The sequence below is a fragment of the Poecile atricapillus genome, chromosome 1 (assembly GCF_030490865.1).
Source record: "Poecile atricapillus isolate bPoeAtr1 chromosome 1, bPoeAtr1.hap1, whole genome shotgun sequence".
In the NCBI taxonomy this organism is placed as follows: Eukaryota; Metazoa; Chordata; class Aves; order Passeriformes; family Paridae; genus Poecile; species Poecile atricapillus.
Window position 1 is genome coordinate 145527701 of NC_081249.1, and position 13635 is coordinate 145541335.

Here is a 13635-nt window from a genome sequence, read left to right on the forward strand (position 1 = left end):
GGCACTCTTAATGTACACTTCTTAACTGTACACTTCAGGAGACAGCTACACATTCAGAGTGCCTGCAATGTGTCTTGGGTCCCCAGGTAGCATTGTAAATATACAAAATGCTAGTGCAAAAGTTGTCTGGTTTTCAACAGGTCCTTCTCATTCACAAAAAAAGGCTCTTCACAGTAAAATTACACTGGTTTTATTTTTCCTCCTTTTAAAACAAAGTATCATTCACTTTTCCAAACAAATACGTAACATCAAATTCTTACACATGGTTGGTTTTTAATAAAGGATGTGTTTTACTTATCTTTCAAATTGCATATATCACAAAGTCTAACACTGAATTATTTTAAAAGCTTGTGCTTTAGAAATAAAGTCTGAGAACTCTTAATTTAGCCGTGTGTGTTGTTTTTTTTTTTTTATTTACAACTTAACATTTACTTCCTGAACCTCCAGACTGCAATCTTGCATAGCAATGCATGTGCTGAGGTAGGACTGCAGTGTGGAGACAGGTATTGGCACTGGAAGAGTGACAGAACAGGGATAGCAAAGGTGCTACTCTTGCACAATTAATAACAGCTCCAACTACTGAAGAGACACAGGATGAGGCAGGAACCTTCACACAACAGACAACCCTTTCTCCTACAGCTGCCACTTGAAATGAGTTTGGCAAAAAAGGCAGGGTGACAGGTATGGGTGGCACCAAGGAGCACATCACAGCAGGCTCTGGTCCTGGACTTCTCAGGCTGCTCGTGTTAGCAGAGGGTGCAGGCAGCAGATATGCTTGGAAAAAGCCTATTCAGCAGGCGAGGGAGTTTAGAGACCAGGCATGAAGAAATCTTGTGTGGAGTTAGCAGGATGGAGCTTCTCTTGTAAAGAATGGATGGATAAATTGTTCAGTTGACATTGATTGTGTGTGAAGAACATGTGATTAATCAAATTATAAAGAATAATAAGAGTTGCAGAAAGCTATTGAGACTGAGCAGCAGCATGACAGTTAACTGGAGAGAGATCCCTGAGAGCAAAGCAAAACTGAGTACCACTAATGAGTTTTCCATCTTCCTGGGCAGTTCTCAAACCGGTCTGACAAAATGACTTTGGAAGGAGAAATTTTGTTGATAGAGGCCCTCCTTAAACAGGCCTTCAGCACTGGCACCATTTCAGCTAGATCCTCTTGAGAGATCAACTAATTTAAGAAGAAGTTGTTTCTTTCTATCTGAATGGTGAGGGGAAAAAAGGCACTAGCCAAAAATGAACTTGGATGAAAAAAAAAATAAAAATCTCAGGCAGTCATGGAAAAGCTATCCTAGACTTGGCTTTGGGTGCTTTCTTTTGGAGGGCATTGTTAGTTTGGTATCATTCTGAGTTAATCACCACCATAAGGTGACAGCTTTTTACAGTCAGTTTAAATCTACGGGCTAGGTTTTCTGTCTCCCAACTCTGCTTCCTCCCTAAGAACAGCTGTCAGCATCTGTTGACATCATTACTAAAGAGTTCCACAAGTAATTAATACCTAACTTAATGGCTGTATTTAGACATGCTCTAACCTATCCAACAGAATCTTAATACCCTGAGTGTCAAACACCAATCCAAGACATTACAGGGACAGGTACATCCCCAAGACAGTGCTAGTACTGCCATTCTCTTTGGATGACAAGGAAGAGTACTCATCATTTTCCCATTCAGCACATAGTTCTTTTTGGAAAGAAACAGACTGTGTCACCAGAAGACCACAATGGTAACTATATGAACCTCATTTCAAGTAGGTATCTCCAGCTTTGTGTAAATGGAAAACATTTCCAAAGTGTATAACAGCTGTAAATATGAGAATTCTGGGGTAAGGTAGCTTAGGACTACCAGAGTCATTCTCTGAGCCAGAGTCATTCATGATTTGACTATCTACATTTATCATCCGTCATTGCCAAGGTGTGATCCTGTCTGTCACTGCTGAGGGTGCAGGCTACCTGTTAACATTCTCTGAGGTATAAATACTGCAAGCAAGGAAGTAACTACTACTCTCTCCAGGTACTTGCTTCTTCATATCATGACCACTTTGAGCTGTCAAATTTGTACCATACTGCAGCCTGCTTGTTGTTTCACATCTCCTCTATTTACCTAGCTAAATTAACTTAGGCTGCTCCAAATAAATACCTTTATTTTTACATTTATACTTATAACTAAGTAGTCATTTGGTTATTTTCATATTTCAAGGCTTGTCTCAGTCAATCCCTTCAATTCACCAGTCATCACCGGTCATTTTGGTGGCTCAAGTTCAGTCCTTGCAAATCTGCAACAGCTTCTATGTGCTTAAGTGTTCATCCCAAATGCAAGTGCAGAAATTCCTGAATCTTTCCCCAGGAGTGTTCCTGTGCATGGGCATGTGCTTTGCTCTCTCCACCCCCCAGAACAGGCACCCCCAAAACACGATCCATAGCTACCCGACAAAACGGAGTAAAAGAAGGATCAATTCTGTGACCTGCTCCTGGATAACTCAGGAGTTTAAAGTTCTCTTTCCCATGCTGGCGTAGACGCCTGATTGCCAACTCAGCATATAAGGAGCTCTTCCAGATCCGATCACCTTCCCCTACCACTAAGAGAAAGTGACCTTCTGCTTTTTCAATGGGGATCACACTAGAAGAAGTAGCAGGATTTGTTGGGTCATCCAGAGCTTCAAAAATGTCAAATATACCAGACTGAGAGACATTGACTTTCTTCATATCAAAACGCAGCCCGGGCAGAGTCATCTCACCATAATGGAGGTCTGCAACCGTGTTTGAACTACAGCCAGAGACGGAGACAGCAGCCACTACTTCTGGCAGGAAGGTGATCATGGAGAGTGCTAATTCTGCCCCCTTCCCAGTCCCAATCACTCCAACTCCTGGTCCTTTCACCTTCACATAAGATAGGGGGTGGAGAAGGGAGAGATAAATTAATAAAGGAAGCATACATTATAATGGGATTAGCCATTAATTGACTTTGGAGTTGTTTTATTAAAAAAAAAAGTTAATTATTGATGTAACCTTCTGGAAAGTGACAGTCTGGACCCAGACTCCTCCTCCTGTTTACAGTCTTATTTTTCAGAGACACCAAGGGATACCAAACCCCATAAAAAATGCAGACAAGCACAAGGCATGTCATCACTCAATCCTTACCGGTCCCTACTACATATGTTAATGCAATTTTTTTCTCATTTTCCTAAAAAAGGTAACAGGAAATTCAAGCACAGTCTACTGCCTTGCATGTCTCAGGAAAATAAAGTAACCTCACACATTACATCTGAAGGATCAGATAAGTAGCATTTGTCTTGTCTTTTTCTAGCCTGGAAAGTAAAACTGAAAGCAATATCCCACATCATCAAATTCATTCTTTCAGCTACTACTGAGCAGTGTCATATCTCTTAAAACTAATTGCTCTCATCTAAGAAAAAAACCTAAACAAACCAAACATTTTTATCACTACTGGTCCTGTTTGGAGGATACTCCAGCATTCGCTATCCTACTGATCAGCAATCTTTCTAGCTCCAGCATGAATTTAACAGACACTTTGAGCTGGAAGAAATTCACTCTCCCCAGTCATATGCTTAAGCAACTACTGGGCCTAAGCTTGCCCAGCAGAAACTGATACTCAAATACCAGTTTCAAAAATCACCACCACCACCACCACCATTTAGGCATAACTGCTAAATCCTCCCTAGTCCCAAGAGATCTCTCATTGCACTCACCTTTGGGTGACGCCGTAGGAATCTTGCTGCCTCCTCAAAGTACTCAAGTTTTAATTCTTTCATGAACCTAGGAAGATCTTCAAAGTCAAAATATGGCAGAGAAAGAGCAGCAAAACCATGGGTAGCCAGGAGACTGGATCTGAATTCGATCAAGCCTCCTTCATCACCATACATGTCAATCACTCCTGGAAAGGGACCATCCCCTATATTAAAGAGAAGGGATACAGAGGAGAAGTTATCAAACAGGACACAAAAAACTATCTGGAGAAGAGTGAACAACAAAATACAGAATGCTTGAGACATTTGCTATTAATAGTCATTATTTTTCCATTTGCACAGCAGAGATCTAAGAGAAGCAGTGCTGTATCCCACTTCAGCTATTTCAGACTAAGAATCAGTCCAGGTCCTTACATTCCTGTAAAAATATGTGAAGTCACAGATTTTGCTTTAAAAAAAACCCACCAAACCAAACTAAAACCAACCAACCAACCACAAAAACCCCAACTGTTCTAAATGTATTTTTCCATGGTCTTAACCTCCTGCCCTCAGACCAATAATACACCAAGTCAGCTATTTTCCCACAATCACATCTTAATTAGCAAAGTGCAAGCCTATGAGTAATGAGGCAAGAGCACTGAGCCCTTGAAGTAAATTCTACAAAACTTACGTAAACTCTGGAATAAACTGCACTGAGCAAAGCCCAACAAAGATAACCCATTGTTAAAATCAACTGGACTTGCTAGCTCTATCTCAACATCAGAACTGTAAGACTTGGCAGGAGAATTGCTCCTGCAGTTGTGACCAGATGGAAGGCAGAAGTGATAGCTGGATGGGTGTGGTTGTGTGTGCATGACTGATTACAGATATATGTAAATGTGCATACGTGTGCACAATCTGTCTCACCAAACTACAGAAATAATCAGAACCACCATTTTAAACAGCTGTGCTTTTGCAGCCAAGCTCATGTTGTAACCAAGCCAGGAGATCTTAGGTTAAAAGGCTAAAGATGCTACTTAGTGGAGCTTTAAAGACCCCAAGCAAGCAAATTTTTTTTTTTTTTTTTTTTTTTTCCCCTGGCCACCAGATGTCACATCTGATGTGCCCTGATCCAACTCACTGCAACCATCTCAGCACAAAGAGGACACGCTTGTTGCAAGAGTGTGTTAACTCTCTGACACTACCTGTACATGCTAAATAAAAGGTCTTTGGCATTTCAACACATTTGAGAAAAGGAAGTTTTGTATAAGACATGTTAAATGGTGGAAACCTCCTAAATTAAAGCATTAAGAAGTCAGAAATGGACTGAAACATGCTTTTGGGTTCTTACTTGTTCCGTTCTGATCTTTTCCTCACTGAAGTTCAATATTCTACTTGAGAGAAAATATGTTGGGATAAATTTATTATAATGCCATAATCAGCAGTAACCTTTACTTAGCAGCAGCCAGCCTAGGTGGCAAGAAAATACATATTCACTCATCACTCCTACCCGGAAAGCTTTCTAGCAAGAGCATGTAATCAGAACATAGTCATAAATTAATGTGTTTCTCTCTCATGAAGACTTTAACATGCACAAGGATCCTGGACTGCCTCTCTGAGTGCAAACACAGTGCCCAAGTATATGGTTCCCGCAGAGCTCACTAAAAAGCAGGATAAAATGGGCTAGACAACTTCACCAACATCTAAAAACAAACAAATCACATCTATAACTCTTATGCCTGTATTGAGAAACTGCTTTCATATTAAAATTACATCATAAACCCACTCACGTCCTCTCACTTTTACGAAGAATGGCTCATATTTAAGATTCCTATTTTAAAAATATTAACTTTTTTTTTGTCCCTGGAACAAAGAAGGATATGGTCATAATGCTGTAACTGGATCCATGCGGGATGGCAATATCATTTAAGCAATGATTCCAGACCTTCCCACACTATTACAATGCCAGATTTTCTAAAGGGGAAAATGCAGTTTCATCTTGCAGATCTCTGGATTCCCACTGAACTCAGCAGAAATCAAACTCATCCTCTAAGACAGGATAGATCAAAACAATGTCTCAGAGATGGAAAATCAGCATGCTGACTAAACATCTGAAATTCAAAGTTCAATCTCTGTTGTTTTTTTCCTCAGTGAACTTTGGATCTTTATCTAAATGGATAAAAAAATCATTGGTTTGTAATGAAAATACTTAATAACTGTAGTGATACTTACAGGAGTTGCTGAATCAAGTAGTTTTAAATGAGAGGTAATGCGAAGGGCAGTTAAGTACCCACAACACTCAGGGAACTACAAGAAGTTTAACTCATAGCTCAAGTGTACAAACACTATCACTGGTGTAAGGTTTCATTTTCCAACACCACTCACAGACCATCAGAATATCACACCTCATAATAGTAAGCAGAACAGGAAGAATTTGCTCATAAATCTATTTTGCTTTTATACCGCAAAAGTAGTCCAACTACTAACTGTAGTAACTCTGTAGTAACAGAGGTGATATAAAAGTATTTTCTAGAATCTCATCGGCTGCTCTGCTTCCTGGCTTGTGTTTCACAGGGAAGAAAAATACCTTTTTAATTCAGCCCTACTTAGGGTAAAATCCTTGGGACATTCAGCACAGGCTCACACAGTGAAGCGCATCGGCTTTTCTGGATGTTAGATTCCGGTACTCCAGAGCAAACATAAAACTTCCTGAAAAACCACAGGCCGAGCACGGCAATGAAGTAAACTCTACAACCCGTGCTCTCCTTCAGCTCCGGCCCGTCCCGCAAGAGCCGCCTCCCCGTGCCAGCCCTGCTCGGTGCCGCCGAGAAGGACCTGGCGGGGCGGCCACGAGCGAGCCGGGCCCTGTCGCGACAAGCACTTGGGATATCTCCTTAAGAGTTGAGGGCCACCTGTCTGCAGGGCGCCGTTCGGCTGCTAGGGAATGCCGATTTCCCGGGTGATAGCCTATGCAGGCGTTTATTTTATGAGACTTCTTTGCTCTGGTCAGAGAAGGCGGGGGGTCCCGCCAGCCTCGGGACGAAGGTCTCGGGCCGGGGCACTCACCCGGCGGCAGGAAAAGGGAGCCCCTTACGACTCCTTCCTTCAGCCGGATCCTCCGCACGCCGGGGGCCATGAACCACCTCTGCACCTCGGCCTTGGCCACCACGGGCCCGGGCATGGCGCCGGGCGGGCTGTGGCCCTGGTGGACCAACACCTCCACCTTCATCGGGGCGTCGATGTTGAGGGGGACGAGCCGCTGGTACGGCCTCTCCATGGCGGCGGGGGCGAGGCTCCAAAAGAGCCCCATGGGCTCCACGCCGGTGTAGTCCCCGCCGTGGGAGGCGTCTGTGCCCAGGTGCAGCTCCCCGCGGCTGTTCGCCCGGTAGTGCGCGCACGACTGGAAGAGGCAGCCGCGGTCATCGGCCGCCACCGCCCGCAGGGTCACCGGCTGCCCTGGGCTGAGCCCCGCCACCCGCGTCTCTACCCGCTCGTCCGCCAGGCCGGCGGTGGGGGACACGGCCAGGCTGGCGGCCCGCCGGGCCGGCGAGGTGCGCAGCAGGGCCCGCGCCGGGGCGGCGGCGGCAGCCAGCGCTCTCCACATGGCTGCGAGAGCGGCGGGTGCGCGGTGTGGCAGCGCCGCCCGCAATATCGGTACCGCGGCCGCCGCCCCCTCCAGGCGGCCCCAATGGAGAGCAGAGCCCCTCCCCGCCCCCTAGCTCCGGAACGCAGCCAGCCCCGGCCGCTCCCGCCCCCCCCAAACCATGCAACGGACTGGAGCAGCGAGCCGTGGGTAGAGGTTAAAGTTTCACTTTAATCCATTACAAGTACAGTCGATGCAAAACGCAAAGGGGCCTGATGCACAGGCGACAGCAGAGGCCCGATACAGGCTGGAGGCACTGGCGTGTGCGAGTTCGGGAACACGGTGCAAATGCGCCGGTAACACCCAGCACCTTCTCCTTCAACCCCACGCTTGGGTGCTAAAAGTTACTGACGATCCCCGGTGGGGCCGAGCGCTCACCCCGATGCGCAGAGAGCAGCGGGCGTGCAGCCGGAGCCCCGCTCCGCCATAGCGGGCCGGCAGCCTCGCGGCCCCTTCCAGGCCCCCTCAGGGCCGCCCAGCACTCGGCCTCCCGGAGCCGCCGTGCCAGCCCTGCAGCCGGGCTGTTCTCAGCAGCCCCTGGGAGCAGGCAGCTGAGAAGGCATTCGGGGAATGTGCAGGCAGGCAGCTCCGACAGTGCTGCGGATCTCTACAGCTACACCCAGCCATGCTGAGGAGATACCCGTGAGCAGCTCCAGGATGACATCTGACAGGACACGTTCTGTTGTTTCTTCACGCATATGAACTTCCACAGACTGTTTAAATGTCTTATTTCTACTGCATAAGCTCAGAACATCACATCATGCTATGGGCTGTTTGTTGCCTATAAATGTGAATTGTTACCTGAGCGTGCTGGCACAGTACAGCTGCTTTTGGTAAGTGAAATATTAGATATTTTTAAGGCATTTGCATTTTAGTGGTTTGGGAGAAATGGAAGGAGCAACAAAGAAGGGAGAAGTGCACAGGGAGGACAGAAAGATTACTGGAGGCAGATTACTGCTTCCAGAAAAACTAGAATACTGGAACTAGAACACAAAGCTGGGAAATGGCATACATTTTCTCTGAGGCGGCCAAGGCACGTTTTCATCCCGGTTTTTAGCTTGGATGAGTTACCTACCACTTCAACATCATCCTCAAAACACACACAATCTCACCACCATTTGTTTTCCACAGCTTATAACCCTGTACTACATAAAACAGGAGGCCAAGACCTCTAACCAAGATTAGAGGCGTATGTAAAAAGGAAGCTGCTTTCTTGCTTTCGCTCACCATCACCCTCCAAGAAACTTAATAGCTTATTCTCCAATGTTCCTTGTTCTCATTCTGAGCCATTTAGCAAAACAAACTTGAAACACCAGGATCTTAATCTGTAAAGTAACCTAATTTGTATCAGAGCTTACTGGATGTTCCAGATGGCTTGCCTGTGAGGTGTTTATGAAAGAAAGCTTGGATCTGCTGCCAAGCGTCTATCTGTGCCTCACAGTGTGCCTTGGGCTCCCCTCCCCACATCACAGGCTTGCCAAATAGCAGGTGCATTGAGGCTGCACACATTGGGAAAAAGGGAGGTTCAATGTAGTGTCCTGCTCCAGGGTAACAGACTATCTCAGGCTTTTCTTTCCCATGAGCTTGCAAACGTTTGCTCCCCTCAACTGCAAAGAATTCACTTTTCCAGTTGTGATCATCCTGGCCAACAATGAACAAGAAGCAACATTCAGCCTTCTCCAAAGGGATAAAGCTTTCCTGGTCAGGCCCTTCTAGTGGGTTGTTCAATGCATCAATAATATCAGCAATCCCAGACTTGCCAACCTTGATGCGTTTTAGGTTGACACCAAGGGGTGGAATGGTGATGTCCTTGTAGCGGAGCACTGCACCCACGTTTGCCACTGAGCCATTGATAAGGGCAGTGGCTGTGATGCCCTTTAGGAAGGAGGCCATGGAGACACACAGGTCACCCCCCTTTGAGTGTCCAAGCAAACCAATTCCTGGACCTTTAACCTGGAGGTGAGAGAAGAGAAGCCACAACAATGAACCATGGCATGCCACTTCTTTAATATGTTGTCATATTTGCAGCTGTGTCTGTCCCAAATTTGGACCCCACCTGCAGACATCTGAGGTCCTGTGTGCAGGGCCCATGTCTGAGGGATCCTGGGAACTGTTCTGTGCTTGATTTATGATCCTAAGCCCTGCTGAGACTGCGGCATAATCCTAACAAAGCTACAAGGTTCAGTGTTGAAGTAGTGCGTACAGCTGTGCTTGCAAATGTGCAGTCCCAGATTCACTTTATTTATAATGCAATTGAGAGAAGAAGAGAGAAAGAACAGGGGAGACCTCCTCTGCAATTGCTTTCTTTCAGTGCAAAATGCTTACAGTCAGCAATGACTATGATATTGTCATCACTTATGTTAATGTATTTCTTGTATTCAAGGTTCCCCTATTAAGAAGCTGACGTGGGGTAGCAGGCTTCACATGAACTGGTCTCCTGCTTCCCTAGAATGTTTGGTATTTAACTCACGGAAAGTAGTCTGAGGTAGCTTACTTATTAAAATTGTCTTAAAAATATAACCTATTAAAACCATTTTTCTAAGACAATTGTACAGTCCCCTGGAGTCAATCTAGACTAGGTTACCTTCATTTTCTTTTACACAAGGCAAATTAACTAGAATAGAAAAGTTAAATCACATTTCTGGGTGCTGAAATTCTATAAGGATACTGGAAGAAGGTTAGCAAATACCACAATTCTTCAATATCCAAAGACTCTCAGGGGCAAACAGGCTCTGAGACAGCATCACAATTTAATACCTTCTGTATCTTACCACCAGTGTAATAGGCTTCAAACCCACAGACTTTGAAATATGAGAAGGGGGAAATACGGCTGAAACTTTGCAACACATTAAAAACACGGTGAAAATAACAGTGGAGGTGTTAATAGGAGGGAATGGTACTGTATTGCTCTCAAGGGAAAAAAAATGCAAGGAGGAAGCAATTTTCAGATTTTTTTGGGCAAAGAGGGGGCACGAGCAGCTAAGGTTGACTAAAAAGCAGCCAAGACCTTTAACAACTACTGATCTTTCTGAGGTTGAGGAAGGTATTTATTTTCATTCTTCAGAAAAACCAAGTGTTGGTTTGTGCAATTCCAGCTACTGTCACTCACAGCTACTTATAAGGAGATGAAGAATTCATCAGGGTTCTCTTCCAAGAGGTACTGAATTAGAAGGATATCTAAGTGCACAAGTAGCTACTAACACCCACAGTTATCAAATACCAATATTTGGAGTGATTTTAACAGCTTATAAAATACACAGCCTCAAATGTATATTGGTGGACTTCCCTGAGTTTCCTTGGTTTCCCTGAGACCTTGACCACAGAAGGTTATGTGCTCCATAGCCAAAAAGGACATTCTACAGAGCATAAATCTAAAATCCCCACTGCAAGTCCAGTAAGCCTCCAGGCAACTAGCACCCTAGTTTTGATACTGGGTTGAATGGAGTAGAAATTACCAGTATATGACCAATGTGTTACTGTTTTACCTGCCCAGTTCAAAAGGAAGAGTTGGAATAACCTGCCAGAGAACCATTGTAATGGGAGTTAAAGATATAAAACAAATTAATAACACCCAACTCAACAGCAATGCTATTTTAAGTACAGCAGCTCTGCCCCATCTGCAGTCTGACAGGTTCTAACTAATGAGAGTTCACTGTAGTGAAAGTCAATGAACAAACCAACCTGGGTGTGTTGTAACATATAGTTTACAGCTTCTTCAAAATATTCCAGATGGAATTCTTTCATCCCTTTAGGGAGATCTTCATAGCTGTAGAAAGCCAGAGCCAGCACAGCAAAGCCATGGTTGGCTAGCAGGCATGCCCTGTATTCAGGGAGTCCTCCTCCAGTTCCATACAAGTCAATAATACCCGGAAAGGAGCCACTTCCTGAGAAAGACCACATAACAGGACACATTAACCCACAATTTTGAATTTATATTCCAAATTCATAGGCCTGAGGAATGTGTCTTTTAAAAAAAGGAAAAAAAAATTACAGCAGCAGAATGGTATTGAGGATCCTAAATTACTGTGACAGTTTTAATGAAATGGTCTCATTGCTGCAAGATTAAACTACCACAAATTAGCAGGTCTGCTAATGTTTTAGGTAACATCAGGGAACAGGCAGCTGGAAGAGAAGGGATCTTTTGACAATCACAACTAGTTCTCTGTATCATGAAAATTCACTGCAAACTCTGCTTCAAAAATACTCAGAAGGCTTCTCCTTAGAGAATTTCTTAGGAGGCTGATCCAAAAATATTTCATCTTCTGATGGTTCCGGCTTTTCAATCTTAGTGTAAATGCACCTCAGTCGTTTATTCTGGGATTAAGAGAAGAAAGCATTTGAAACCAGCCTTGCTTACCTGGTAAGGGAAGCATTTATGTTAGGTTCATCATGGGACAGGGACTGAAGTCCAGCACTGAGAGGGATTACTGCAAAGTACTAACAAAGTATGGAAAGGAGGAGGTCCAGAGGGAGACTTCCATTCCTGCTCAGGAGGGAGGATGAGGCTTCCCTCGGGTGTCTGCAGATTAACATCCAATGTGGGTAACAAGCAAGAACTAGAACCTCCAGCCTCAGGAAGACAGATGAAGTCACAGCCCAGGGCACTGGCTGGCACAGCATGTATGATTTTAGCACTGTCGTGAAAGATTTATATGGGACAGACAGGAAAGAAAGGGGAGAGGGGAAGGCACATAATACATAGAAATGCTCCTTGAGTACATGGGGCTCCAGAGACATGCTTGGTGAAAACCTCTGTATCACAGGGGAAAGGAAAGGTGGGATGTAGTGGGGGTGTGGCTACTACAGAACCAAGGGAATGCAAGAGATGAGGTTTCCTGCAGAAAACTAGCAGAAAACTGGGCAGCTGATGGAAAGACAACACAGCATTTGTCAGGCAATCTGAAAACCTCACAGGCTCTTTTCATTTTTTTTCTGTCAAAAATGCTGCCAGGGCAAGTATGTCTAATGTTTTCCTTTTCTGCTCACAAACAGGGAAGAACTAGGGACAAATATGTCAGCAAAAGGCAACTTGGGCTACAGCAATTAGGGCATTACAATGTTCAGGATGTGTGGAGAGGCTGGAAAGGGAAGCCACAGGCTTAAACTCTACAGTTTAGGAGAGCAGTCTTCCACTTACTCAAAAGAATTACCACCTGAATTTCCTGGAAAACAGCCAAGTAGAGGAAAGGTACCTTGAAGACTGGCTGACTCCACCTCCCATGGCATTTGTGAACAAAAAGTTTACAATCAGTGCCTTCATGTCCATCACCACAGGCAGCTGCTCTGTGTGAGGAGTACGAGCAGCAGATCCAAGCCGGTTGGGCTGATCAGGCCACTCCCTGAGGAGTGTCCGCTGCCTACTGGCGAGACACGTTCCCCCTTGTCCTCTGCCTGGTACGGGGTTCCAGGGGAGGCTGGAGGCGGTCTGGATCCCGGCCTGGGAGTGCGGGGGCAAAATTAGAGGCAGCACCGTGGGAGAAGGAGCCCGGCACGGCCGGTACTCACCGGGGGGCAGGAATAGCGTCGCCCGGATCCTCCCCTCTCGCACCGGCACTCTCCGCACCCCGTCCCGCAGGAACGCCCGCTCGTGCTGCGCCTGGGCCAGGAGCCGCCCGGGGCGCTGCCCGTGGCCCTCAAACACCTCCAGCTGCAGGAGGAAGGGGCTCTGCACGTCCCGCTTTACCAGCCGCCAGAAAGGCTTCTGGGGCTGCAAAGCCCAGAGCAGCCCCATGGGCTCCAGGCCGGAGAAGCTGCCTCCCGGCAGCGCGGGACAGCGGGCGAGGTCCAGCTCCCCGTCGTCGCCCGCCTGGTAGCGGGCACTGGCCTGGAAGAGCTCTCCGGTCTCGTCCCGCAAGGACGTGCGCAGCGTGATCTGCTGCCGCGGGCCGAGGCCCTGCACGGCGATGGCCAGCGGCTCGTCGAAGAGACTGCGGGCGGCGGGCGACAGGCGGATAGAGGGAGCCATGGAGGAGAGTCCCTGGGCGGGGGCTGTCCCGGAGCTCCACGCGGGGCTGCGGCTGCGAGGGGCTGCAGGACCGCAGGGGCCGGGCCAGAGCAGCCACTTCTGCCAGGCGCGGGAGCTGGCCCGGTACAGGCAGCGGGCACTGACCTGCCACATAGCTCCTGCTCGCTCCCGCCTCTGGGGGCGGATTCTGAGGCAGACCCTCAGAAGCAGGGCCGGGCTCGGGCCTGGAGTGCCGCTGGCACGCCCCGGCGGGGAGGAGCAGGGCGTCAGCTCCCTTGTCCCGCCCGCCTGCTTCCCTCCTGAGTGCCTGCCAATTTCTTTGCCTCCCTATTTCCCTGC

The 13635-nt window shown here is 46.6% G+C and overlaps 2 protein-coding genes across 2 annotated transcripts; both read right to left on the bottom strand.

Moving 5' to 3' along the window:
* Positions 1–167: 167 nt before the first annotated feature.
* Positions 168–7355, bottom strand: LOC131583083 (acyl-coenzyme A thioesterase 5-like). Its single transcript, XM_058846891.1, has 3 exons — positions 6755–7355; positions 3713–3915; positions 168–2882 (listed from the first exon to the last, which is right to left on the bottom strand). The coding sequence occupies exons 1-3, from the start codon at positions 7290–7292 to the stop codon at positions 2307–2309; spliced, it is 1317 nt and encodes a 438-aa protein (XP_058702874.1). The 5' UTR covers positions 7293–7355; the 3' UTR covers positions 168–2306.
* Positions 7356–7482: 127 nt separating this feature from the next.
* On the bottom strand, positions 7483–13550 carry LOC131580733 (acyl-coenzyme A thioesterase 1-like). The gene is made up of 3 exons (XM_058842272.1): positions 12837–13550; positions 11013–11215; positions 7483–9284 (listed from the first exon to the last, which is right to left on the bottom strand). The coding sequence occupies exons 1-3, from the start codon at positions 13447–13449 to the stop codon at positions 8679–8681; spliced, it is 1422 nt and encodes a 473-aa protein (XP_058698255.1). The 5' UTR covers positions 13450–13550; the 3' UTR covers positions 7483–8678.
* Positions 13551–13635: the final 85 nt, after the last annotated feature.

Bases quoted from the DNA above. Each gene is read 5' to 3' on its own strand.
- LOC131583083 (XM_058846891.1), bottom strand. From the start codon at position 7,292: ATGTGGAGAGCGCTGGCTGCCGCCGCCGCCCCGGCGCGGGCCCTGCTG. The intron at 3,916-6,754 runs GTGAGTGCCCCG...TCTTTAATATAG, and splicing joins CTCCCTTTTCCTGCCGCCGG to GGGATGGTCCCTTTCCAGGA. The intron at 2,883-3,712 runs GTGAGTGCAATG...TCTTATGTGAAG, and splicing joins TCCTACGGCGTCACCCAAAG to GTGAAAGGACCAGGAGTTGG.
- LOC131580733 (XM_058842272.1), bottom strand. From the start codon at position 13,449: ATGTGGCAGGTCAGTGCCCGCTGCCTGTACCGGGCCAGCTCCCGCGCC. The intron at 11,216-12,836 runs GTGAGTACCGGC...GGTCTTTCTCAG, and splicing joins GACGCTATTCCTGCCCCCCG to GAAGTGGCTCCTTTCCGGGT. The intron at 9,285-11,012 runs GTTGGTTTGTTC...TCTCACCTCCAG, and splicing joins ATATGTTACAACACACCCAG to GTTAAAGGTCCAGGAATTGG.